General features: G+C 39.1%; 1 protein-coding gene and 1 long non-coding RNA gene across 4 annotated transcripts in view; one reads left to right on the top strand and one right to left on the bottom strand.

Moving 5' to 3' along the window:
* LOC135254433 (uncharacterized) overlaps positions 1-25,331 on the top strand; it is a 64,781-nt gene extending 39,450 nt beyond the window's left edge. For all 3 annotated transcript variants that reach the window (XR_010329886.1, XR_010329885.1, XR_010329887.1), the window contains exons 3-5: positions 13,782-13,843; positions 18,389-18,491; positions 24,621-25,331. This is a non-coding gene — a long non-coding RNA (uncharacterized LOC135254433). The remainder of the gene's footprint in view (positions 1-13,781; positions 13,844-18,388; positions 18,492-24,620) is intronic.
* On the bottom strand, positions 10,618-13,213 carry LOC135254432 (homeobox protein HMX1-like). Its single transcript, XM_064334562.1, has 2 exons — positions 12,386-13,213; positions 10,618-11,662 (listed from the first exon to the last, which is right to left on the bottom strand). The coding sequence occupies exons 1-2, from the start codon at positions 12,672-12,674 to the stop codon at positions 11,043-11,045; spliced, it is 909 nt and encodes a 302-aa protein (XP_064190632.1). The 5' UTR covers positions 12,675-13,213; the 3' UTR covers positions 10,618-11,042.
* Positions 25,332-27,519: the final 2,188 nt, after the last annotated feature.

Here is a 27,519-nt window from a genome sequence, read left to right as displayed (position 1 = left end):
TTTGGACCTTGTGGTCTGCGCGCGGTTTGCCAGGCGACAGAAGGTTGCCCTGCGCTCGCACGCGACCGCTCGCCGACAGAGACAGGAAGTCTGCCGGCTCGCACGCGCACCCTGACCATTAACAGATCAGGAACATTAATGGGGTTTAAGAGACTGCCGGCGGAAACTCAATATTGGAGCCACGGACATCGCGCGCCACCTTCCTCGCGGAACTCTCGCTGCTGCCGTCTGGTCCTAAACTGGGAGCAGGGGCGCCCGTGACTCGCTGGTGCAGATACGCAATTTGTGTTAGAGGATTTTAGATTGACATGTATGTATAAAAATTATGTCGGGACAGCAGACCATTTGACGTAGATATATATGTTATAGATATACAAGATATATATCTTTTCGGACGCCATGTTTAAGGTTTTATAGGCTCGTGGTGACAAATCTATTGTTGGCCTGTGCGTAATTGATTTATAGATTAAAGCATAAACGCACAGGCAATAAGATTTACTCAGTTGATAGAAGAGTACTTGATTCCTCTGTTAATTCCAGTATTTTACTAGGAAATAATGTGTTTTCTTTCCACATGCCAAGTATTTACTGTATGCGAGGGCTATGGGGAGAGCAACTTGCTCTTTTTTTGCGATCATTTTGTACATGCGCATCTTTGGCTGTCTCACGTTTGGCTGAATAGGTTCTTAACTTTTGTACTTTTTTTAAAACTAAAAAACATCGCCTAGAACGCAAATGCTTTTCCGTGCTCACTCATTTCTGGATGTAACCAACTGCTAATGAGTTACATTGAGCAGATGCTGTGTGACATCACAATGAAAGAGTTCTGAAGAAGCCATCATAAAAAATGTATGCGGGAACATCTGATTCAGAACGATATTAATTTGTTACAAAATTACATTTTGTCTTTGCAATATGTATCTTTACAGGGTGAGTGAATGTAAAAACACATGGAAGAGTTTTGTATGATTTTCTGAGGTTGCTGTAGTCAGCTTTCAAAACGTCCAAAGTCAGAAACCATATTGTTTCGCTTTAATCGCTGACATTTGCTGTAATTTCAGCTCACAAAACAGCCATAGCTTCAAGGAGTTTGAGCCCGCTGGGGACATAAGCCTTCCTTTTCTCTAAATCCCAAGCCACATTATAAGACCAGAAGCACAAACAGGCCATGTGATCCCAATTACAGGAACATTATATATATGTGTGTATCCAAAAGACTGAATTACCCTTATGACGTCCTTCACTTAAACAACATAATACATAGTTATGTTGTTTGTTAGTTGAGGGATATCTAAAGGCAAGGACATTCTTTCATATGCCTTCATGTTAGGACAAATTGTGCAGTGCATTATGGGCAATGTAGTTGCGCAATGCTATCATCTAATGAGTAGTATATAACTATGCACCCTATCATCTACAGCCTCTGAACTCCACAACATTGTGTAAGTGCTGAAAAAACATAACTATTCCTTCTTAAAATTAGTGCTCGCATGTAAAGATCAGGTTCTATCATGCTGTCAGTTTAATAAGAAAAGATTGCAATTCACTTTTAAAACTGCTCTGTTCTGATGTTGCCAAGTGCCCTGTGTTTACGTGCATGAGGTGGCAGCCGACGTGACCAGACAAGTTGACACCCTGCACTTTCCGATACATAAAACAGCTACCGCACAAATTTAAAATAGAAATCTGGAAAAAGAATATGGATGTTCTTTTATAGTGTGTGTGCTGAAATAGACATTTTCCACCGTGTGGTTGCATTATTTATAAACCGGCGTGCACAAAGTGTAGTTTGATTTTCTTTTCGTGTGGCACAACTCTTTATATTTGTTTGGATGAGGCTGGATTGGCACCTCAGAACCCTTAGATCTACTCCTCTTGGAACCCTTTTGTGTCCTCATATCTAGTAAAATTGAACTGAAGTTAAGATAAATCTTAAGTTAAATAAAACAATGCATTTTTTGCACACGGAGAGGCAGAGAAGTTTGCGCAGGACAAGTTTCGAAAGTTTTCACCTTAGTCTTCAGTACAATGCGTATTTGTTGAAAGAATATTTAATGAAATATTTTTTTTAATGACGTAAGATGCAATGCAATCCTGTGGACTTATTTGATAATATGCATTTCAGAAATGTGCACTGTATGCATCAAATAATTTAAAGATTATTATAATTTTTTTTTTTAATCCTGGAGGAATTTGTCGATGCTGTATTGGTGAGATCCCAGACGTTTATCTCCTTATCCGTGCCCTTTGCATCAGGCCCCCCTGGTGCCTGGCCACTCGGGGTTAGACCCGCTGAGCAGAACAGGAGACAAGGAAGAGGGGCCGCGATGCAGTCTGACTGAATTACTTACAGCAGATAACCGTTAGATAGGTTACAGTGTAATCCTGGCTGGGTAAAGGCCTGTCCTGGCCGATAAATTGTTGGGAGAAATATGCTTTTCAGTAGAGCTCTGCAGGCAGTGAAGGGGGGGGGGGGGGGTTTCCATTGATTTTGGTCGTTTCCCCTTTGCTCTCAAAGGACCAGTTTGAAATCCCCACTCAAGGGTTGTTTTTCAAAGGAGGCTGAAGAGTCTTTGTTCAATTCATGCAGCCGTTAATAGCTGAAATTAACATTTTTGTCACTGAGATAAGGATGGATTGTTTCATAAATTTCAAATTTATTGTCCTTTTTTATTTAAAAAAAACCACAGTACCTTATTTTCATACTTTTGTGTTTCAGTAAAAGTTAAAAACAAAGCTATAATACGCTAATTGATGTTGACAAAATTTATGCAAGCGCATACCTTCTCAGTCGCATATTTGACTCCAGTTGAATCCAGCATTGAATATCTTTATCTTCCACAATACATGCTGTATGATTGCGCAATCTTTGTGGAATGTAGGTCTCTGGTTCATAATGGCAACATTGTTGCAAAGTGAACACTAAGGACACATTACTTGCACAGGCTCCTCTGAAGGTCAGTCAAGCAGCAGAAGAGATACTGACACAGCGAGCCTCCAGTGAACCTGTGCCGTGATCACCTGTGTGGTGTCAGTAGGTCTACCTGGCAAGATTACAACTTTCCTTACCTGCGTCGTCCTCCACTGAAGGTTTGCTATGGCCTCCTCCTGAGGACAGGTTAATGTGAAAAGGTATCCAGGGGGAAATTCATCAAATACTGAAAAATGTCTTGGGTTATGCAGTTATGCTGTGCAAGACTCGGGCCCTGTTTCACAAAGCAGGATTACTGAGTTATCTAGATAACTGCACTGAGTAAAGGCCTATAAGCAATATAAGCATTTGTACCTTTTATCAGTACAAATTCCAGTGCCCATTAAAAACCATCTTTATAATCCTGTACATTCTTGTATTAAACCTCAGTATTTGCCCCAGTGGAACAAGAGCTCTAAGCATCATTGTTCAGCGCAGGCAGTGTGCCCAGTAAAAAGGTTCCATTGTGTTATTTTGAAGATGATGTGCGCATTTGTACCAGAAAATGCCTTGAAAACATTGTAGTGGTTTTCGGCTCCCCACAGCTTTGCATGTAGCGGCTGTTCTTCTGGCGAATCACCGCGGATGTCAGGGTTTCTGAAATGTGTGGTTTTAGAAATCGTTTGGGGGGCCGAGGGGAATTGGGGTACCACCAGTGAACCAGGAGCCATGGGCGAGCATTCCTTTCGCAAAATTTTAAAATACCGCTTTGTTTAAAACACGCAGAGCAAATGCGAAAGTCATGTTTTATTTTCTTGAGCAGGCTGGTGAATTTGTGGATGATGCTTGTTGGAGCCACAGGCTCCCTTGCAAATATATAGACTTCCCCCTTGTAAATAAGTTACAGCACTGCTGGATGTTTCTGCTTCCCAGTTTTCTGCACTGTGAGGTCTAGGAGACTTGTGATTTTTGTTATTTTCTTATTGTCTGTCTGAAGCCATTTTTGGCTGGCTACTCCCTCAAAATGATATATAAATTATTTTAGGCGCCAGTTGAATTAATCAATTATGAATTAGTGCCCAGTTTTTTCCCCCTTCCGAATAGCTCGGCTATATTAACGTTTGTAAGTGTGTCTTCCGATTATATACATGCTGTCCATGGAAGTTCAAATCAAAGGCAGTTTCCATTTCATTGTCATTATAGCGCAAATGGAATTTGAAAGTTTAAATTTGATGTGCTGTTTTTCAGATTGATTTATTCTGAGTGGTTTTCCACTGACTGTCAATCTAAATGTATGCATGAATACACTACCATGCAACGTAAGGGAGTTCCCTCTGTTTTTAACATTTCACAAATGAGTACCCCACTCAGTGTTAGAAATGTGACATCTAGACACATCCTAGGCCTTGTTAGGTCTGTACCAGGCAGTTTCCGAAAACATAAACATTCTGAATTTCAAAATACAGTTCCATTAATATCCCCAGTGTTTTTCAGTCACAGAAAAATACAGTGTCCTCCCTCCTGCTATCCACAAAGACTAGATTTTCAAGACTAGGCTTGATACAGTGTCAGATACTATTTAGCCTGTAGGTAATCAGAGCACTAATTTAGTCAGGGAAATGGTAAGCATTGTTGGGCTGAATGGCCTGTTCTCATCATTATGTTATGTTATGTAATTGTTAGTAAACTATAATTTGCCCTGAGAACCTACTCCACTGTGTATTCAGCTTTTAACCAAGAAATAACCACACTACCAAGGTGTTTTCTGTTATGTCCTGTGAACACCCTTCATTATTAACTGCTTATAATTTGATTGGTTTAGGAAATATCTGTATTCTAATTGTCATTAAGAACATTGTTGGAAGCTAGATTATGAAGATTGTCACTGACATTTGGAAAATACCTGCATTTAGACGTATTTATGAAGTATTTCAAAACATGAAATAGAAAAATGAATTTCATGTTTTTGTGGGTTCTGCAGAGAATCAACTTGAAGCAAACTAATACACAGGCTTATCTACATGCAGCCTCATTCAAAGCGGATGTTAGTTGATTTAATCCAAAATTAAATTAAATTAAATTAAAATAGTGTAACTTTTTCTTAGTTGTTGAATGAACCAGATGTAGGCATGAAAATGGTCGAAGTAGCAAGGAACTCAATTTAGCCGAGATCAGCTGAACCAGAAAGGCTACGTAAATGCTGATGTAGGTCTACGGGAATATTTTTGAGTAGCCACTCACAACTCCACGGTGAATTTTTTCATGAATTCGATTATATTTACGTGCCATGTGCCAAATGCCATAGTCTAACGTTTATTTATTTATTTATTTTCACGTGTTATAAAGCTTCGTTTTCCTAGGTACCGTGCAATTTCTGAAAATACGCATGACATTGCTTAGCCATGGTAACAAGACTCTTTTCCCGTTTTTGTTGTAAAAGCAAAACAACTTGGTCCGTAATCTATTTTAAGAATAATATCTGGTATTTATTAGGGCCTCATTGTTATTTTATTTTTTTTACAGTCTATTTAAAAATGCAAAATTCTCACCTGCGTGTTTCCTGTCCTGCCTATTACTAAATGTAGAGAACACCAGTATAAATATTGGTGTATTTTAATTTTTTTAATTTTGTCATACTTAATATCCATAGATTGTGTCCGCTGCCAGTTACAGTAGCATTGTCATGCTTTCTGTGTGTAGTCCTATAGCACAGGAAAGGGCCTACCTAAACCACCAATGTCGTCTGCAATATTGTGCGGGTATCCAATAAATTTTGGAACTTAGACGTGTAGTCTATCGTTCCAAACCTATAATTGTATGGGTCTAATAGTGGTCTATTCCCTCCCCAACATCCAACTCCAATTATGCAATTTGTGATTGGTGCTAATCAAATTTGTAATATATGCATATCAAGATATTAAAATTGACGACCATAGCTAAGTAACTGTGGAATAATTGACCTCAAGCTTTACTTGTATAATTTTGATTTGAAATTATTGTTTTTTGTTCTGCTAAATACTTCGTGCATTCGCTTGAATCGCATCAAGCCATTAGCACACCAAATGCTATATCTCTGAGAGCAGATTATAACCAAATTCACCGGCGTGGAATTATTTTATTTGTTCCACACTAGAATACCAAAAGTTGCGTCGCAGTCTTCTAACTCGGAGACTTTGGGGAACATATTTGCGCGCTCGCGTTTCTCGCTTTAACCTGCTAACATCGCGTGCCCCTATCCGTTCCAGGGAATGATGGCACGCAACCTTTATTCACACATTTGGGCGGATAAACAAATGCATAATTGAACGCGTGCGCAACAAAAGGTCCTTGCTTGTAGGCTTAATGACACTTCTCTGGACTCACCTTGCAGACATGTGACCCGTAACCTGCACATGATTTATAGCATCTGTTTTCCTCGCGGACAGGTTTTGAGATTCTGGGTACCTTAAGGCGCCATGTGGTAGTAACCAGGCTAGTGTAGCCTATTTTTATTCATGAAACTATTGAAATATAGTTCAATATTGGCATCATTAATGTTATTTTCATAAGATTCCAAGACGCAGATAACGTGAAAAAAAGGCAAACTTTACTGTAACTTTAACCGAATATGTCAGTTTGCCACAACACCGTTCATCCGATATATTAATTAAAGCGTGCATTTTACTGAATTAGGAAATGAATAAGTAAAATAAATTTTAGTCGTTAGGTTCTATATTAAAATTAATGGTTTAATATTTTCAAGACAGTGTAAATAGTGTTACCTGGGCATAGGACGCATGGAAGAAAACTATAGGCTATGTTTCTATTTAAAATACAATTTAAAAGACATGCTTCAAATAAAAAAAACAAAATTAACTTTTTGTACATTCATTTAAATACTAAGTTGCATTATTTTGAAGGAATCATTTTTTTAAATCGAATGATGTAAATGCATGCAAAGATCGAACTATCTTTGGCGGTGTTCAATTATTTAATAAAAATGAAATAATAATAATAATAATAATAATTTCTGAGTAAGCAAACAGAAACCATTGTGAACATGGTGAACATGATATGATATGCTATTTTAAATAAATACAGTAGTCCATTAACTTAGTACAGGCTACAAGCTATTGTGTCAGACTGCACTGAAATGGCTACACTTCGGGTATAGGCTAACTAAGAGCAAAAGTATAGTGGAATATCGGGTTGATCAATACTGTTCATCTCGTACCAGGAATTTGCAGCAATGAAAAATGCCTTTCCATGTTACGGGTGCCTTCTTTGCTTGCCTTTCAGAGTTAAAAATGCACCCGACACGTTACAGCGGAGGTTAACAGTGGAACCTAGAAGAAAAAGAAAAAACCAAAGATGTTTTGTATGCCGATCTTAGCCATTGGAGTGCGTTCTGGGGTGACTTTCCAGACAGATACGCAACAGTCATACATCTCCATCGAAAAGGCTAAAATATTTACTGGCGTTAGAGAAACAGAGGTAAGGCGTACTGCTTCCAGGATATACAATGGGAAGGGGCATCGGTAACAAGCATCTGCCCAATATGTTGCCCTCTTTATAAAGTGTCGGAAGTTGCACCGTCTTCGCCGCGTCAGCAAAATGATCCACGGCGCCAGGTCCTTCGAGTTCCGTGGATATCTGTCGTTTCAACTTATTCCTACGGTTCTGGAACCATATTTTGACCTGAGTCTCGGTGAGTTGCAAGGAATTCGCCAGACAAGCCCGCTCCGCGCTGCTAAGGTATCGCTTCATGTCGAACGTAGATTCCAGCTGGAAAATCTGTCTTTTGGAAAAGATGGTGCGCGTTTTCTTTTTCGCCATCACTTTGTTTTTCTTGCTGGTTTTGTTCTTCGCCGACCCGTCGTCACCACTGTCCCCGATGTCTGTTCTCGGACATGCGTCACTGGTCTTTAGGGCATCCTCCCTGCAGACTTGCAGAGCGCGAGCAGTCGCGTTGTAGCAGCGTGTGTTTATTTGTTCTGTGAAATGAAACGGCAGCACGTAAATGCATTGTTGCCAAACGTTAACGACATTATATGGGTAGATACAATGCTCTGATACACGATATTGAATATAAGCAAACATAATCGCAGAGTAGCGATGCTACTTCATTTGAATCGAGCAATATTTTGTTACGCTGCCTGGCCGTGTCGACAATAAATTGCAGTTTGAGAAAGAACTTTAGCTGGGGCAAAGAAGTCATACCTGTTTTGTGCAGTCTGTAGTCGTTTTCGTGCCTGCGCATAATCTCGTGATCTTCGAGTTGGTCTTGAGAATCATTTTTGCTGTCCGCTGCGTTCGTAAGTTTGGGATGGCAGCCTGCAAATTCCTTGCTGTTGTGCTTCAGATTTAGAATATTGTCAATTGTGAATTTCAAGGGAGCTGGTCGGCATGGCGCCCCTTCTTCCTTGTTCATATTCTCCGATATTTTGTACGATTCCCTGCGCTCCGAGTTTATCACCGCGTTCCCAGACAGCTGCAGCGTCTTGATTCTCCAAGCACCATCGCTCCGCGAGTGGGTCCGTGTAGCAGCGGCTGACAGTTACTCTGTGAACCGGAAGAGCGTGGTTTCGCAGGCATCAAATGGTCAAATGGTAAACAGAATGTGGCAGCCAATTAAACGAGAGGGCGGGAGTTGAATGTTACTGCCTTCGTGCAGCTGGTATACATGAGATAATTTACTAAATTACAAATTACTGTAATTTGTGCACAATCATAATTAATGCAGTCTTACCACGCTATACCACGGGAAATGTGGGGATTTTTTTCGGCACGCATTTCCCTTAAATGCGGAAATTAGGCCATTGACAATACCTGCTCCTTCATCCAAGTGTAAGCTTTCTGTTGGCTATACGCTTTAGTGCTAGCATCTTTGGCTAGCACCCCATTGAGGGCGGATTCAATTGACATTCCTCTCCCTATTTTATTACCTACGTTTAAACAGAATTTACAAGGAATCTGCACAACCGATTATTGATGAGTCGTTTTAGTCATAGAAGATTGTAGTGTTTACTACTATTGATTTTCTTTTCATTCACTGGTCGTGGGTGGTTGCTTGCCCGAAATTGCGGTGAACGCTTATTGCCCTATGCGCGTCTTAATTATAATCAATAGTATATTAACTGAGTTTTTATATACACTTAAACCAAATAAGCCCACGCGTTCTGTCGCTTGCATATTAAATATGTTTGTTTTTCATGTAGCCTAGTATAATACATATATTAAATATTTAGACACGAAAGTGTGGTTTATTATTATTATTATTATTATTATTATTATTATTATTAATAGTAGTAGTGATATTATTACTTTATTCCAATACTTTACGCTATGTTTTAAGTTTATACGTTGCTTAAGAAACCCTTAAGTAACCTACTCCGGCGTGTAGCTCAACATAATACAATTCTAAATAGCAAACTTTTGACTTTTGACTTCCTACTCTATTATCCGTGACCAAATGCAGCCCTAGCAATTTTGTTTATGCTTAAGTGGTGTTTAGTGGTGTTTAAGCCCAAAGCAGACATTCTTAGAAAATAAGATGCCCTTTATCCTGTATTTTGAAAGGAATCTCCACCTACTTTATTTAGCTGGGTTTTTTTTTTTTTTTAGATTAACCATAAACAAATAAACAAAAAAATGAATAAATAAGTTTATAATATTGGAAAGATCATGCAAAATATAGGGCTGTGCTGTGAAGTTCTTGTGCTACAAGAAATGTTTGAGCGGGGCAATGTTTTATATATTTTGTTACTTTTCCCCCCTTTGTTTTAATCGTTGGCTTTTTATTCCTCAAGTTTCTACGTATTATTAATGAGCGCAGTCTGTCCTTATAACAATTACACACAGCTATACTTGGTACTTTACTAATAGTGACAATACGTAAAGCATATGATGTATTCTCTTAGCTCTTAATGATTGTCAAAAATGTGGCTGGAACATCCACCGGCATGTGAAGGTGATGCTGCATGCATCCATTCTGCTCCAACGTTATAATTCTATTAATGATGGTGTTGCATGTAGACAATGCAGCCTGCAATTAACACAATATTGAACCTATATGTAGGGATATGGGTGATTCTTCTTTAGAACAGTGTTAACAGTGTTAGAATTAAAAAATATGTATATATAAATATTATTATTATATACTGATGTGTGTATGTATATGTGTGTGTGTGTGTGTATATATATATATATATATATATATATATATATATATATATATATTTATATATATTGTGTGTGTATATATATATATATAATACATTGTGTGTGTGTGTATATATTATATATATATATATAGTGTGTGTGTGTGTAATATATATATATGGTGTAGATGTATTGCTTATATACTGATTTGAATCAATAAGTGTCATTCCATTTATGAAAAGTTATTTAAAAATTTTTTTAATGTTTTTGACTGCTTGTCTGAAAACAGTGACTGAAAAGTAAGCACAATAGACTGAGGTTTAAAGTGAGACACTTAAGAATTCCCTGAAGTTATTATAATTTCCGATCAACCCAAGTGTGGTTGATGTACTACTATCATTATAGTTTTAATATAATGGCACCAACACTTGCATACGAGGAAATGTTGCAGACAGGAAGTTTAGAACGCGTCGATCACCATGAGAGCGACTAATGGGGTGGAATATTCTTCAGAGAAATGAAGTGTCCGCGTGGGAGTTCGGCCGGAAACTGGGTCGACAACATCATAAGTAACGTCTTATTTTATTGGAGACTATTCAAATTGATACTGTGGGAAAAGTGACAAAGTTTGAAGACAGTATTTTCACAGCATTCCATTACAAAATAATGTTCTTATCCTCATCATAACGTACATGGATGTTCTGAGCCATTAGCACAGACGCTCATTAGGAAACAAACGTGTCCACGAACAGAGCATTGCGTACAAAAGTAGGAAAAATACACAAAAATAGTTTTTTCATTACTATTACTTATGTATATGATCATGGTCTTCATTGATACGTTTTGTATTCTTTGAAGGAAAGTTGTCTGTGGCCCTGTAAAGTATTGCAGCTATTTGATAAAACAACAACAACAACAACAACAATAATAATAATAATAATAATAGCCCACTATCCTTCAGTTCTAGACATTTTGCTCTTTAGGCTTAATATCATACAAGGCCAGTCATTTGTGATCTCAGTAAAGACACGGAATGGGATAAAGACGAAATTGGACAGTTCGCGGTAGTGAAAAATCCAGGCACTGGGGGCGACACTTGCGGCAACCCAAAGCCCAACGCGCTTTGCGTCAAGCTCTCGTGATATAAAATGGGAACCCTGACTATCCTCTGAGCTGAATGAGACGCGCTTGGCGCCTCCAAGTCTGCCGCCATTTGTCTCTTCCACTTATTCCTTCGGTTCTGGAACCATATCTTGACCTGCGTCTCCGTGAGGCGAAGCGAGCGGGCCAGTCCCGCGCGCTCGGACGTGCTCAGGTATCGCTTCGTGTCGAACATCGACTCCAGCTGGAACACCTGACTCCTGCTGAACACCGTTCGGGTCTTCTTCTTGCGCCCCGAGCCGCGATCTAAAGCCTCCCGTTCGGTTCGTTCTTCGAAAGCGTGTCGAGTTTCCTCTTCGTTGTCACCTGTCAGACCGCTTTCCGTTGGCTTGTCTGTGTCGTCATTAAGCCCCTCAGGTTCAGAACCGACCGGGGAATCTCGTTCGCAGGTTGTCAGATCACTGCAGGGATTATCCGAACATTGTGTACTGTGTAGACCCTCCTTTGGACCTAGAAAATGAGCGCACAACTGTGAATTGGCACGGCAACATTTTTTAACAACATAAATAATAGCGAATATGTTATCTGAAAGACAAACAGCCAGTAGTCTCAGTTAAGATCGCCATAAAAATAAATCGTTCACCACACATTTAAAGTTCAATCAACTGAATTAGACATAGTCATAATCATATCGTTCTTCCCAGACATTATTTAAAAAATTATTGTCCCAAGTGATGTAGCATTCTAAGGGCAAGTTGTGTATTGTCTGCCTATGTCTAAACTATATGCCTATTTTGTGTTAGGATGCGCCATAGATGAATCTCTGAATTTGCTTCAAACTTTTAAGGGTTAAATAAACTTTTTGACAACCCAAGCCAACGTGTTTGGGAACCCTTTCACACTGAGCCGCAGTGTTGGTTTGAAAAAAAGAGCATCGGCGCGCCCTTGCTGCGTTTGTTAGTTTAACCTAATGAAGCACAAATCGCGTGCGGAGAGTCGCCAAGCGGCTTAATCATTTGGAGGTACCATTGTGACGCTGTCTGCGTGCTTGCCATCCATCATATGGCAAATCAGCCCGTATCCCGTCTATAGTAGTAGTTTTAGGCGTCCTACGCAAAAACAAAACAAAAACTTAAGCTACGTGGTAAGATATATAGGTCTATTCGGTGCAGGGCTTTCTTTGCGAAGGATAATGTCCTCTTGGAAAATATAATTGAAACAACTCTTACTTACTCCTGGGCCTTCCTAAAGCCTTGTTGTTCAGTGTTGTTTTGCACCATTTTAACGACGAGTCGCGCTGGGGACGGCTGTCCGGTGGGAGTCCATCGCCGGATACTTGGTTGCGAAGGCTAACGGCACGTCCGCTGTGAGAAATATTTTCTTTGCGCCAATATCCTGTGATGTTATTGCGAATATCGTCTTTTGTGTCCTGATTTCTGTTAGAGCCGAGCAAATGTTCGATGAAAAACGAAGAAACCCGCGGTGATATTGAATTCTGGCTGTCTGACGCATTGTCGGGCATATTTTTTTTTTCTATTTAATTTCAATTTCGAAGTCCTCGCAGCACCCGCATCCGGTTACTTGGCGACGTTATCACTTCCACGTGCAGTAGAAGATTCCTTTTTGCGCGTCTTGCCAGTTCCGACCGATCATTTCAACTGTTTCTCGCGATGAAAGTCCTTCGAACAGCCACGGGTCGTCCGAAGCGCCGCGACGTAGGAGTCCCCCGGTAATGGTAAAGGGAGAAAAATGCGAGTCAAGTCCAAATGCTTAACAAGCAAAGGGCATTCTGCGATTGGACGGTTGCGAACGGGATTACTCAAGAAAGGGAATTACTTGCAATGAATTCACTTCTCTGCTTGATAGCGTGCCTCGGGGGTAGAGGAATCATGTCAGCAAGAGGCTTTATTTGGGTCAATTAGGCAGCAAATCAAAATACAGATAGCGCTATCTTTGTCTCGAATTCCGCAGAAAGTGAAAGAGTTTTCGCTGAGCGCGCTAGAGTAGGCTACCTCCTATTGGCTACATGTGTCTCTGCATCTGGCCGTTAAAGGAAGGAAGGAAGACACGCTGGACGCCCACGAGCTCCGATCTCCGTGATATTTCTTCATCTTTACAGCTTGTCTGATTCTGACTACAAAAACACACTGCTTATTATTGTTGAGCTTTTAAATTATTTAGCTACATCATACTACCCTATTCTAACAGAGTTGTTATGCCCCGTTTTGTTAATTTTAATAATTAAGGTAGGCCGAATAAGTATTTTCTATTACTGAACCGCGAAATCGGTTTTATTTTTGTATATGTATTCTTCGAGCGTGACAAATTGATTGAACTTCTTATTATTTTTAAAGCCCACTATACAATGGGCGTTTTCTTCAAACATTTGTATTTTGTTTTTATAAATGCATTTGGAAGCCGCTCCTTTATCGTGCAAAATTTATTAATTGTATTTGTTTTTTCGTTAAACGTGTCCTCTTGAAGTTTTATTTTTGATGGAATAGTTAACGAGCTTAAATTAATTGTATGGCATTATTAATATTTCAGAACGTGAGCAATTGTTACCAAATGCAGTAATCTTGCACATAACGTAACCAATTTGTGTTTTGTTTTTTTGTTTTTTTTGTAGGAATGCAGGACGAGTTACCGATGGCCTTTAAATAGGATCAACTCAGGCTGATCCTAAAAACTGTAAGTGTCCCTTCCACGTCGCGCACGTACGAGATACGGTGGGTACTAAAATTCGAGTGCAAGCGTTGGTTCTGCTGATTTTTCTACTTTGCTTAAGTCGCCTAAATATAAATTTACTGCGTAGATTAGACATCGTGTGATCAAGCGGTGACATGAATAGGCCTACAGAAGCCACTAGCTTAGAGTTAATCTTTTTTTTTTTTTTTTTTAGCTATATATAAAATTGAAGAATTTATTATCACCTGAGTCACATTTGTTAAATGAAAATACTGAAAAATAACTGCAACGTCCATTTAATTGTTCATGTATAGTACTAGTTACAAACCGTCCATAACATGATTTGACGATATTGTGGGGGGGGGGTTGGCGAATATTTTTATTTCTGGGGTAATTATTGAAATAAGACAGATATGTATGTAGCCAACATATAAAATTCATACACGTTAGGAATGGACAACTAACGCATAAATACATCTCATATGTTGGACAAGATATATCTTAAGCTAGGCCTTGAGAATATATCCCCCCACTAGATTTGGTTTATTGATTGTTCCTCATTTATATAATTATTGTAACTACATTGGTTAGGCACTCACTGAAACTAAATGTGTTAGTAGTGTTCTTATACTGTATATAAGACTGAAATAAAACTGAAACTCAAAAGTCCTTATAAATCACATTATTATTTTTAGTAGTAGCAGCAGAAGTTAAGAAGATAAACAAGTCTGTAACTTTGTTGTTTCTACTAAAGTTGGAGTGTAAAAAATGTCTCAGTGTGTCCACAAGACCATAAATTATGCAAAAACAGAGACATCCTAAGTTTCATAAAGCATGCCCTTCTCTTAGTAACCTGCACTTGGAGTAAATGCATATGATTGTCATGAATACATACACCTCTACAGACACATACACTTGAAGCTGAAAAGATCAATTCAAAATTATTGCACATGACACTTGCATAACCTGTAAAATGACAGGTACTGCTGTTAATCCTCTCACTCAGTTCTGTTTCGTAAAGCAAAATGCTTTCTGTTTGTGAAAAAGCATTGGTGAAGAAATGCTCTGTCGTTTTGAAGAGGGTGACACCGTGCGTTGACCTGCGAGCTCGGGTTCGAACTCTGCACCCACTGCCTCACCCACGCGAGGCTGGCGTTAGTTGCGATCTCCTTTTGGCCTTTTCTCTCTTCCTTGGATCTCCCTGTGACTGTGATTGGACGCGATTAGCTACTTAGCTCGTATTTCTCTGTGTACATCGCCGCTCTTAGTCCCCCACCGCCCCCCCAGCACCGTGGGCAGACAGTTCTGTCCTCTTAGGTCATGTGACCCAGCTGATTTTTATACGCCCTGGCGTGACCTTTACTGTTTGCCCATGTGCGCTCTTCAGACTCTTCAGCTCTGTCCTGGTAAACCACCTCTTTGGCTGGGGATTTGGGGTCCCAGTTGTTACCCTGGGTTACCGTGAGCAGATGCATACATTTCCCAAAATGCCGTGCCTCACTGCTGAACAAGTCACATGGCCTCGTTTTAGCGCAGGGGCGTCCGGTGTTACTCTGAAAAGGTTCGGTGTGGGGGCTGGTTTTTGTTATAGCCCAACACTTAACCACACACCTGATTCTGCTTATGAAGGTCCTTGATTTCACACCATAATTAGTTGAATCCGGTGTCGTTGGGCTGGGCTAATTCAAAAACCTGCACCCACAAGGGTAATCTTTCAGGATAAGACCGGACACCCCTGTCTGCGTGTGTCTTTACGTCTGCTGTCACTGCTTCTCAGAGGCTGGGACTTATTTTCCGCATAACCAAGACGTTTAAGTATGACATTCCTCACAGCTGTTGTGTGTGTTAAGAATATGATTTCATCTACTGTGTTTTCCCTTTTCACCCCATTTGTTTTATTTATAAATTCATCTGACATGCCTGGAGTGAATACGATACTGATAGAATGTGTGGATATTGTGCCCTCTGGTGGTCAAGAAGTTAAAACACATGGTTTATCTGCAAGAGTAATGCAACATGCAGTTTCAGAAAGAAAGTTTGCCCATATTTGCCCATCAACTTGCCCATATTTAGCTCACAGGCTCCTTGTCAAGGCTCTGACTAACAACAGTGCAACTAAATGGCTAAATTAAATGAACACCAACCCTTCCTTGTTTTCCTCTCTCTCTCTCTGTCTCTAACTAACTCTCAGAGAAGCCTTAAGCTTTCATACGTATATAATTTGTATTACTGTTTTGTCACCACAAGATTGTTGTAAAGGACCGAAGAAACACTTGTGTAATGCATTCCCGAGAGTTGCAGTCAGTTCACTTTGCGGTAATATTGATCAGACTCTCAGTCCTTTTTTTATCATTTGTGAGAGCTTGTATGTCATAGTTGACTCTTAATAGTGCAATTTCAAACAATACTTTGGGTACCTTACGGTGCTTACAAGGGCATAATGTCGTGATTGCCGTCTGCGGATAAAAAGCAATTTAGCCGCCCTTTGTTTTTCAAGCATTAATGATTTACTCCGCCTAATAACGCTGTGCTGTGTTCCATTACCAGCATTAGCGGAGGTTAACATTCCGAGACAGACTTTGTGTCGCCACTGCAGGCAGATTTCGTATTGAATAATGTGAGCGTTAATTGGATAATAGATCCCTCCCCCCCCGCGCCCCCCAAAGCTCCCGCGAGTCAGGCAGTGAGCTCTGATAAACTACGCATGCTCCACTCCTCTTAAAAAGGGCTCAAGAATATGTAAGCTTTTGTTCAGACAGTGCAAAATTATTGTTGTCTCTTTTTTTTCACTTTAATGCCCTTTGTAATTTAGTGTATGTACTTAAATCAAATTACAAATGAAGGGTCTGCCTTGTGCTGTGCAAACTGAACAGTTCCAAAGGCATACTGAGCTTTCACTGTAAGACTAGAAAACACTTGTCAGGATTTCCAGACAATGTGCCTAGGACTTTTCCTCTCAATACCAGCTCAGTTGTTTTAGAGGATTCAAATAATTTCTAAAAATAACATATTTTTGCAGATCAAGAATTGTGCAGTATTCACATTATTTCTTTGGAACATTTGATTAAATTTGTAGATATCATTTATGTTGGTGATCTAGTATTGTATGTATGAATATGTTGTATTGTTACACAGTACAGTTTTATTGTTATCTGGGCTTAATGATATTTTGAGTGTTTTTCCCCTTGTAATTTTTCCAGAAGCACCTCAGTAATTGACCCAGGCTTCTAGTTACTCACACCTAATTTGGCTTTTTCTGGGTCAGAGCTGGCTGTTTGGGATTATCCGGTGCTGCTTTTTAACTGGGAGTTGAGAGAAAGACTTGTTTAAGTAATTATTGTCCTGAGGATGATCGGGTCAGGGCTCATCTTTCTGCGAAGCACGCCATCTTGATGAGGTCTGTGAACCCTAACCGCGTGTGTCTGCTTTGTACAGTTGTGCAGATACCATGCCACTAATGTGTAAGGCCCTAAAAGCTGGTTGAAATAGAGTTAGAGACAAAAAATTTCAATAATTCACACAACAAGATGTATGTCCAAAATCCCACAGAGGGGCAGTCCCTCTGTGTATTTATCATATGTTACATCGCCCATGTTAACATTAGGCTTTAGCAAATCATCACATGTTATGTTCTACTGATAAATAAGGTTAAGGTTAGAATTTATTATTGTGGAGAGAAAGTCTGAGCAGAACTCCTTCACCCAATCTAGGCTACCTTTATCCAGACTGCAGTATTAGTGATTAATACCAATTATGACTATCACTGATTAGTTATTGTCTTAGTTAATATAATATTAAAATTATTTGTATTAGTAAAAATACTCGTATGTAAATACAATTATGATCAAACCATACATTTTAACTCCAACACTTGCCAAGCAGAAGCCAAGCAGAAGGCCCTCATCTGTGAAGGTTTCGTGTCATTTATGGATCTATCACTTCATCCTTCTGCTTCTACACGAGCAGTGATCCTAGTGTTTTCCGGTATAATTCTCATCTCATTCTGTGCTATTTGTAGGCACCCCATAGCACCTGCAGGTATATATCTCTCAGTGTATGTTAGTGCCTGTGCAATATAAAGAATAAAAAATTCACTGTGTGGTATAAAGATAAGCCAGTGCCTCCTTGTTGGACAGTTATGATTGTGGTTGTCCTTTAAACTCCCAACCAGTATTTACCTAATCATTCTTGATTCAAATCACTGCCGGAAAGTGATTTGGATTAAGAATTCAGTAAGTTCCGGTATCTAATTGGCCATAGTAAACATTTGAGTAGTGAACGCGGCTTTATCCTGGTATAAACTGTTTATTTTATATTTCTATTTTGACGCACATGTTTGCATGCCATGATTTCACATTGTTTCGGTGCTTTCCTTGCGTTTTCGTTTACATTTACGTTCACATTTAAATAGCTTAAACATTAGCAACGAAAAAAACTAATTTTCAGTTCCACAACATCAATGTGCTTGAATGTCTGTCCACGGTCTGAAGGCAATAAGTGCAACTGTCCGTTTATTTAACCTCTTTACGGAATGTTGACCTCTGTCAGGACGAACTCGTCAGCTGCAGACGATGGATTATAAAGGTTGACTTTTTAACCGTCGCCTGGCCCAATCACAGATCACGCGCCCCAAAGTCGGCGAAGGTACACGGTAAGTACTTCAAACATATGTATTATTATTATTATTATTATTATTATTATTATTATTACTGCATAAATTAGGTTAGAGATATCTATGTTTCCGTGTGTTGTCCTGTGTAGTTTCCAGTCCATCTCTTAAAGACGCGGGCATGCAGTTTAGATAATCTGCCTCGGCTGGCGGGACAGGGTCGCAGATACACGCAGTTCAAACAGGCTACACTTCAGACTGAGCACTAGAATAAAGAGGCTTATGGGAAGTTAGATCAATGCGCCAGTTTACTGCAAGAATACCAAATATGTAGTAAGCTTTGAAAGTGCCGGGAACGGTGGTCAAATGGGAAAACTATTTCCCTCCAGGTTCGTTTAAAAAAATGCGCTGCTTGCATAATTGATTTTTGACCATATACGGATTTTCTTCTTTTCCCATACTACTTCTATTACAATAATTATAATAATAATAATGATAATTACAACAACAACAATAATAAAAATAACGACAAGAATAATAATAATACTTATTATTGTTGTTGTTGTGTTATTGCTATTATTCGTTTTGGTATTATTATTATTATAGTAGGCTAGTAGTAGTAGTATTAATTAATTGTAATTGGTATTGTTATTGTTATTATCTAGGTTGTAGTTAATAGTGGTTAGAAAGTAGTGGTAGTAGTAATTATTATGAAAGTGTGCCACTGCAGTTGGTGAAAATATTTGTAATAGTGACTTGAGTTTAGTAATGTTTATTGTAATAAGCTAATATAAATGTAAAACAAAATATAAAATGGTGCCTATAAACACGAATATAATTTACAGATGTAATAATAATCATTCGATATTATTGGCATTTTATACCCTCATAAAAATTGCGGCCATTAAAAAAATAATAATAATAAAATACTGTAAAATCACTGTAAACCACGGCCTCTTGTGGCTTATTGCTTTATTATAGTTCTGCAGATACACTTTTTTTTTTTTTTTACCACGAATACAAACAATGTTTTCAGTTCAATTTAAAAGAAACATATTGCTGTCATTATCTGTACTCTTTACAGTTCTATTTCTGTTGAAGATAACATTTTTTGGTAACCAAACTAACAGCATCTGTCACTACAAAAGCCTCAGTGTTAAAACAAGTGACGTCAGCGTCTAAGATGTCCATAAATTCGTTGCTGAAAGTCCAAGGCGAACTCCTGTCCTGTCATTCAATCAGAATGCAAGATTGTCACGTGCGATTAGAATCTAGCACTGCATCCAGTAGATTTGATTATACTGGTCTATTTAATGCATCTCGACTTTAACAAACATTAGAGACAGCTGGCACGCAATTCAAACTTCTTCCTTGGCAGTTTATTGACACATCGAAAAAAGTTATCTGCCTGTGTATTTATATATCTAATAGAAGCGTATTTGAAATGTTGAAGGAGTTAAAAAAAGAAAACCCGATGAAATTTATTATTCAACGCTAAGGCCAACCACAAACCGGTGAGTTATTGAATTTCTGCCCTGGGCTTTTAGTGGTAGGGGTTTCTTCCAAAATAGGAGCCTCCTTTGTTGTGAAATCAATAAAAAGGCTTCATCCTTGAGGTGTAGTTACGTCAGAGGAACGGTTATAATACAGTGCGTAAGACCCATTCGAGTAGGCCTATAGAATGCAAGCGTCTATTTTGGTAGGTTTATTGTGACATTATAATTTTAATCATTGAAACGGACACAGTCTATATAGTTTTGATGGCTATCAATATAAATGCGGCCAGTTGATCATTGATGGTTGATGATCAACTTGCCGCACTCGGGCCGAGAAAGTCATTGGCTTAAGTCCATGTGACACTTATGTACCGAAAGAAGAATTAAAATTCAACTCAATTCAGCAGAATTAATTACCCCAGTTTTGCTCCCATATTCAAGCCAACTTCGTCAGAATAAAATGTAGGATTCTCTATCTCTATTCTCTATAGTTGATTTGACTGAAAAATAGTTATATTATCACTGTTCCATTTTCTGAATGTGGATAAGAACTATACTTATTCGTGACTAAGAAAATGTGTAGTATTATATAAGACTACATTTATATGCAATAATGAGATCATTTTCATTGCATTGAACAATTAAAACGAATTTAGGTACCATATTCCGTCCAATGCGATTCCAAATAACATTACTTTCCGCAACGTCTTAATGAATTACTTTTCCTTTTCTGTCGTATTTCAAGTTTCATTAATTTCAGTGAGCGCTCACAACCCACTAGGTTGGGTGTCGGCGGGAATATTAGCTATAATTTTCACCGAGGGAGAAAACTGTATAACAAGTAAATTATTAAAAGAAATAAATGTCGACCTCGTTGTTAATCTTGGATAAGATTATACTCGTTTATTACTGTTGTTGTCGTTGTCGTCGTCGTCGTCGTCGCCCTCCTCCTCATTCTTGTTAACTTGTTATTAGATTCATAAGATTTGAAATTGGGCCTACAGTACGTCCCCCGACTGGAAATAGGTCATGTTCTTAGACGCCAAAATGAAGAAACCGGGACCTGGGCGAATGGGATCAGAGGTTGCAGACAGTGGTCACGTGCTACGTGGGTGGAAGTCATGTTACGGAATCGGAAAATAAAATATTCTTCATTAGGCTATGTAGGCTTTTTCGTGCTGGCCTACAGCTGGAATTCCAGTACTTTGGTAGCCTACTGTTGGCTGACGTAGATCCAATATGATTAAACTTCTGTGGATTAAGATGGGGCATAGGAAGTAAACCAATAACGACATAAAAGATGTAAGAGTGGGATTTTAATGCTCGCCTCGGGGATAGCTGGCTGCTTCAGAGATTCCTGTTTTCCACTTTTTGTCACGCGAGTTCTCTCGCGCTCAACGGGAACCGCGTTTTGCGTCTTCCTCTGAGTCCGAGCTGGCCCTATTCCTTGTGACAGGGTGGAAGAGATTTATTTATTTTTTATTTTTTAGCCAATTAGTCGATTGAGGGTGGAGCAATAAAAAACGGCTCCGGGCTTTAAAGCATTCAAAGTGCTTCTAATTTATTCATGAGGCGGGAAGCGCACGATTTTGTTTGTTCAATTAAAGTTCCCAGGAATTTATGTCAACACGCGACTGAAAAGTGTAGGCTAGAGAACTGCTCTGCGAAATTTCAGACTATTCCTATCGATTTTTTTGCATTGTAAAGTTTGCTGAAGTGATATAGTTAAGGGCTTGTTGGCGCCTGCCTCAAGCCACTCGGAGAGAGATCCATATGTATTGATCGTATTAAGTTTTATATTTATGGTTAGAACGATATTGTTAAAGTGTACGCAGTTCAGCAGTTAGTACTAACAGTTACTAATATCGATGTAGTTGCAATAGACTCGATTTTAATCCCGGAAAAAAACATGAGCAAATTCACAGAGCATATAAACGCAAAGGCTGAAGTTTTATTGTAAGCATAATGTGCATGAAGCTACATTGTAGTAAAGATGTGCAAACAGGCAGCGTTTGAAGCTTTGTCCAATAAAACGCACAGGAACTTCCTCTGCTGGGGTTGTATTTTGCCGTTTAATTTAGAAATAGTTCGTAGACTTGGAATAAAATATCTTCCAGGAAAGAATATTTGTATTTGCGTGTGTATTTGTGTGAATGGAAAAGGGTAATTGAGTGACTGTTCGTCTGTCATCCTAAAAGAACACTTACAGTAATAGGTCTTGCAACAACAGCAATAGAACAACAAGGATGATGATGCTCTTCTGTCGTCGTCTTCTTTTTCGTCTTCACATTATTATATTGCTTTTTCCCATGCCGAAGGAACTGTACGAGGTAGGAGTTGTCTAGACATAGTAATAACAGGCGATCATTTAAATATAAAAAAAGAGACAATTATAAAATCAATACAGATGAAATATTCATACTATGGTGAGGCCAATTGCCCAACAAGTAATACAGAAAGAAATACATTCATATATGGGTGTATACTATACATAGATGTACGTAATCTCTGTAAAATTATATTTATTTGTGTGTAGCCGATATAAAATGAGTTCATAGCCATGATTTTTTAATTATTATTCATAAGTATATTATTTTAATTATTATTAAAACATAATCATGTTGTCAAGATAATTCATCCTGCAGTCATTCACCAAATGTCTGTAGGTTTTTATTTTGCATCAAAATATTATTACAGAATATTAACTTGGTGATTCATTAAGATGACATTTTTCAAAAATAAGCTATACCATGAATTTGAGTAAACTAATCAATGTATTGTCCCTTTGTTTTGTTCAATATTCTTTCCAAATTAAATATATTAAATTAAATCTTTAAAAAAACTTAAAATCACCTGTTCACTGTTTTTTTTTTTTTCCAGTTGCTACACATTATGATTTCAACTGTCTCTGAATTTTAATACATGTATATCAAGTATAAATATGTATGCAGATAGAAATGTTTAATTTCCAGAACATTTTCAAAAGGTTAGAGTAAACTTTATTTGCACATTTTGTGGATGTCCTTTGAATATTATTTTCCCTTTTTTCTCATTCATATTGATATTATTAAGGAAGTTTTTCAATCAGAATTTCAATACATGTGATAAAATAATTTAAAGATTTTTCAGGTCATCCGTGGTTTTATAATTTTTTTATAAGTTACAAAAATTGTAATTTAAACATGATAGTATTTGTAAATTTGCAAACTGCATTGAAAATAAAATAAATAAGATAAATAATGACCTATAATACAATGGCAGCAATGTTGCCAGTGGTGAAATAAACTTTTCATGAAGGTAAAAACTGTATAAATCTTGTTATTTTATGGGGTGGCTGTAAAATAATGAGTTTTTGCTATTATTCTAAATGACGGTTAACGTAAAATGCACATGTAACACTGATGTAAACTGTACGTTACACTGATGTAACCTGTACATGTAATGATAATGTGAACTGTACATATAACACTAATGTAAACTGTGCATGTAACACTAATGTAAATTGTACATGTAACACTGATGTAAACTGGAATGTACTAAATGTAAATCGGAAGGGTAATAATGAATGATGGAAAAGTTTGTGAAAATAAATAAATAAATAAAGCTGATTCCTTGGCAGCTGGAGCTTGTGGAAGAATGTTTTCTGATCTTTAAGTCCCCATAAACCAGCTTTATTTGCTATTTAAATCATTCCTGAATATCTACAAATTAAATGAGTGAAGGGTATTTGAATGAAAAATGTCCCTACATATTTTAGATAATGTAATTTCCATCCCCTCTCTCCCCTCGTAGCCAACATATCATTTCAGTTGCATGTATTAATATTCATGAGTTCACTACTTGATTGGGTGAGAGTTCACTTATCTGATTGGCTGAAAGTTTCCAAATGATGATAAGCCGAACAACGCAGATCCTCACAATGTAAACATAGGATCGTTTTTCTCACTGCAATGCTCGCTGTGTCATTGCAACCAATGTCGCACAGTAGAGTCTTGCCTGTAATGTAACCCAAAGGAAGCAGGGTAATTCCATGATTAATAACCAGTAATTCAGATGGCAGGATTGAAATCAAACTGGATAATCCTAACCTAGTTCTGTCCAGTTTGCGAGTTCACAACAAGCTTGTTAGTGTGTGACAAGCAAGCTTGCTGACACCCTGGCAAGAGAAATGGAAAACATGTCTCAAAACCTCGGGTTCGTTTTTATTTTACAGAAAAACCCACATCAGCTTATTGGCGACTGCCAGACAGTGGTGGAAATACAGTCTATTAACATATACCTTTTAATTTACAGTTGAAAACAATGAAAATACTTAATGTTTAAAAATGGAGTGATCCACTCACCAATTGTTCTTCACATTGTCCTGTTAAATGCCTCCTCTGAGAGAATTGTACTTAGGGGGCCCCCTGGTGGTCACATGGCTCTAAGCAGCTGCTTAAGTCACTGGATAATGGTAGCGCTGCTTAGCACGGTGTGGCAAAGGTATTGAATTATTATTACAGTCATATACCTTTTTGAAAATAATAAGATACCCGTGCATATTTTCAGTATTACTGGACGCTTTAGCCAGTAACAGGCTGGAGGTCAGGAAGCGCTGGATATGTATTTGTTGCTACGGGCACCAAGGTGTCTGGTCACTGATTGGATAGCCAAACTTTGCTCTTTTTTTCCCCAGACAGTGAGCCTTTTCAGAGGGATTCCGATGTCAGGTCCAATCATGGACATACATCCAAGGGAGAGGGGGCGGGGGGGTGTCCCCCCAAACTCTGGGAAAAGATCAAATAGTCCCACCCCATATTAGCACGTTGTATTGGGTGGAGGTTTTAGTGTCCTCTCCAAGAAAAATCCTAAGGAACATGTCCCGTTTGTTGTCCCTCGACCTTGAAATGAGATCTGCGTCTCTGGCTCCCATCCTCCAGCACGTCTCCTCCCTTCACGCTGTCTGAGCAAACACAAAGCCGTCGTCTGCACTCGCTGGTGTTGTGACAGAAGGAAAAATCTATTCACCAAAAAGGCTGTGAATAGACTGGTGTGCGCTTACATGGATAATGCAGTTACCCCATAAAGGACACTATTAACAGAATCAGGAACTCTTCAGAGAAAAGGATGTCTTTTATTTATTTTTTTTTTTTTTTTGGATTAGAGGACTTTTTAAATCTTTAATGGAAGCAACCACTGTCTTCGTACGTTTGCTATTTAGTAATCAAATGTACTTTTAATAATCAAATCAAATATATTTTAACATACTTATTAGATTTGTATGTTCCATTGACTTGCATTGTAAGTGTGCTTTCAGCGAGAGTTGTGCTTGGCTTGATAACGGACTGCTTATAAAACAGACACAATAGCTGTATTCTTTTGGCTCAATAATAAAATTTTCACAGTAGCTTTTTTTCCCCAGTCTGGTCACATGGAAGTTACGGCATATACCTTTTCAAGGGTTTTTATTGGTGTAAAATTCTTCTTTTTTAAGCTGTGATTTTGAGATGATGCTCTGTAGTGAAATTCTAATCGTATTTCTATCCAATGCAACCATTTGTTTATAACGCGTAGTCAAAAATTATTGGAGTATTAAAATGCTGTTGTTTATTTAATACCTTTTTTCTCCTACAGAGGGTGCCAGAGTACACATATTTTACACGGGCATGGCAGGCTTGGGTACGTTTTATATTAAATCATCTTTGGGGGGAAATGAGAAGTGGCGTTTAAGCTGTGAATCCGCGTTAGGAAGACATTTGAGCTCAGCAGGAGAGGTGGTGTAATCGTGCGGATAATCTGTTTACAGCAGTGCTAAATAGTCATTTGGTTCACGTGCGTCCTGTAGTGGCAAACCAGGTCTGCAGTATCACATGAAGCAATCATTAAATAGACAAAGGTAAATTATGTGAAATATAAACTCTTATTCAGACACTTATTTGGTGGCTACATCAAAGAATGACCATTGAGGTCAGTCTCTAGGCTAATGTTTTTAATATGGCGATATGAAATGTAAGGCTTGTGATCTTCAGTGTGTGTGTGTGTCCACATGCATGCATACTTGTGTGATATAACAAAAGTTATGTCAAAGATATGTTAAAATCACAAATCACCGAACAGACCATGTCAAGATACAAATTATTGGTATTTGTATCTTCATGTGCTTCCATTATTTGCATATTTCTGCGGACGATGAAACTTTGCCTACTTGTATATTATCAAATCACCGGTTTGGTGTTGGTGGAGAATTTCAGTCGGCCCTGATTGAAAGCAGTACTTAAGAAAATAAATATTTAGAATGAGCATGATGTGTCCGCCGGGCTGTTCTGCTCAGTCCTCCCGTTATTTTTTATGTCCACTAGGTGGAGCTGTTGTAAAGCCATTGTTTCTGGAGGGGCGAAGCCGTTCTGGAATGAAGGCCGTTGGAGCCGCACCGAAATTGCTGAAGGGTTACGTAATGCCCAGGCTACTGGAAAAACCGTTGGCGCCATATTAACAAGCGGTTAACCACCCCCCCCGCCCGCCCCCCGCCCGCCGAACGATGGCCTCTTGGCTGTGTGTAGCGAGGTGTAACCTTGCTGCCTCACTGACGCTGGTCGATAATCTTTTCTGTAAGACACGCGTGTTACAAGACATTCTGTGAATGCTTTTGCCACCGTTTCTTTGATACCACCTGTTCCCTTTCTCTTTAGTTAACCACACTCGCTTTATGTTACGAAGGCCCCTGGCTTGTTTAACTGGAGAACGCTTGGCGATGACCATGTCGGTTGTGGGTTTTCTCCTCCGCACGCTGACTTACTCTGAATGTGCATGCTATCTTTGAGAAAGCGGTTTGGATCTTACTGTGAGTGTGCATGCTGTCAGTGGAATCTATCTATATAGAGCCATTGCACTCCCCTGTTGATAACCCAGGGTGTAGACCTTTAGGGGTGTCCCCTGCCACCTGTAGGAGGCAGTTTCGGGCCGTGCCCCGCGCTTTTGGTTCTGTAACGAACGCAGGTTCTGGGCCTCGAGCGCGGGCGGTAAATGCTCGACTCCGATTGGTGGCTGAGCCCTTTTCTCCCGGAGGAGCTCGTGCTGATCTTATCTGGCTCCTCCCCGTTACTCCTGGACGGTGGAGGCGCAGACGGTCTGGAGGACACGCTGCTTGAGGGGGTTTCTCGTTCCTCACGAGGCCCCCGCGCGTAATTTCGTTTTCTCCGTCCGCCGCGGCGTCTGGCTGCCCCCGAGGTCACGTCCGTCAGGTTTCCGTGGAAACCAGGTGTAAATCACCCGCGACCCCTACGCTGCGACCCCCTTTTACCCTGGATGTTTTTCTTCATAAAAAAGTGAGTGTGCGGATATCTCCCCTCCCTTCGCTATGTGTCATACAGAGTATTGCACTTGGTTATTCAGCCCAGTGTTTTGCCTTATATGAGCACACAAGAACGCAGGTTTACCTCAGTAACCTTGTTCTCAGAATTAGAGGGAGCTCAGGACATACCTTTTTAGCGTTGTTAAAAAAGGGGGCGGGGGGGCACAGAGGGGCACAGATGACGCTGGGTCACCTCAGATGACCTGAGAGGATCAAGGTGACCCGCAGGTGCCCGCATCCGATG

Source organism: Anguilla rostrata, chromosome 5 (genome assembly GCF_018555375.3).
Source record: "Anguilla rostrata isolate EN2019 chromosome 5, ASM1855537v3, whole genome shotgun sequence".
Taxonomy (NCBI): domain Eukaryota; kingdom Metazoa; phylum Chordata; class Actinopteri; order Anguilliformes; family Anguillidae; genus Anguilla; species Anguilla rostrata.
The sequence above is the reverse complement of the archived record's forward strand: the minus strand, read 5'-3'. Positions and strand labels throughout refer to the sequence as shown.

What these genes read in the sequence shown, in the direction of transcription:
- LOC135254432 (XM_064334562.1), bottom strand. Translation starts at nt 12,674, where the DNA reads ATGCCCGACAATGCGTCAGACAGCCAGAATTCAATATCACCGCGGGTT. An exon ending in GGCTTTAGGAAGGCCCAGGA is followed by an intron (nt 11,663 to 12,385) that starts GTAAGTAAGAGT and finishes CTCATTTTCTAG; the next exon opens with GTCCAAAGGAGGGTCTACAC.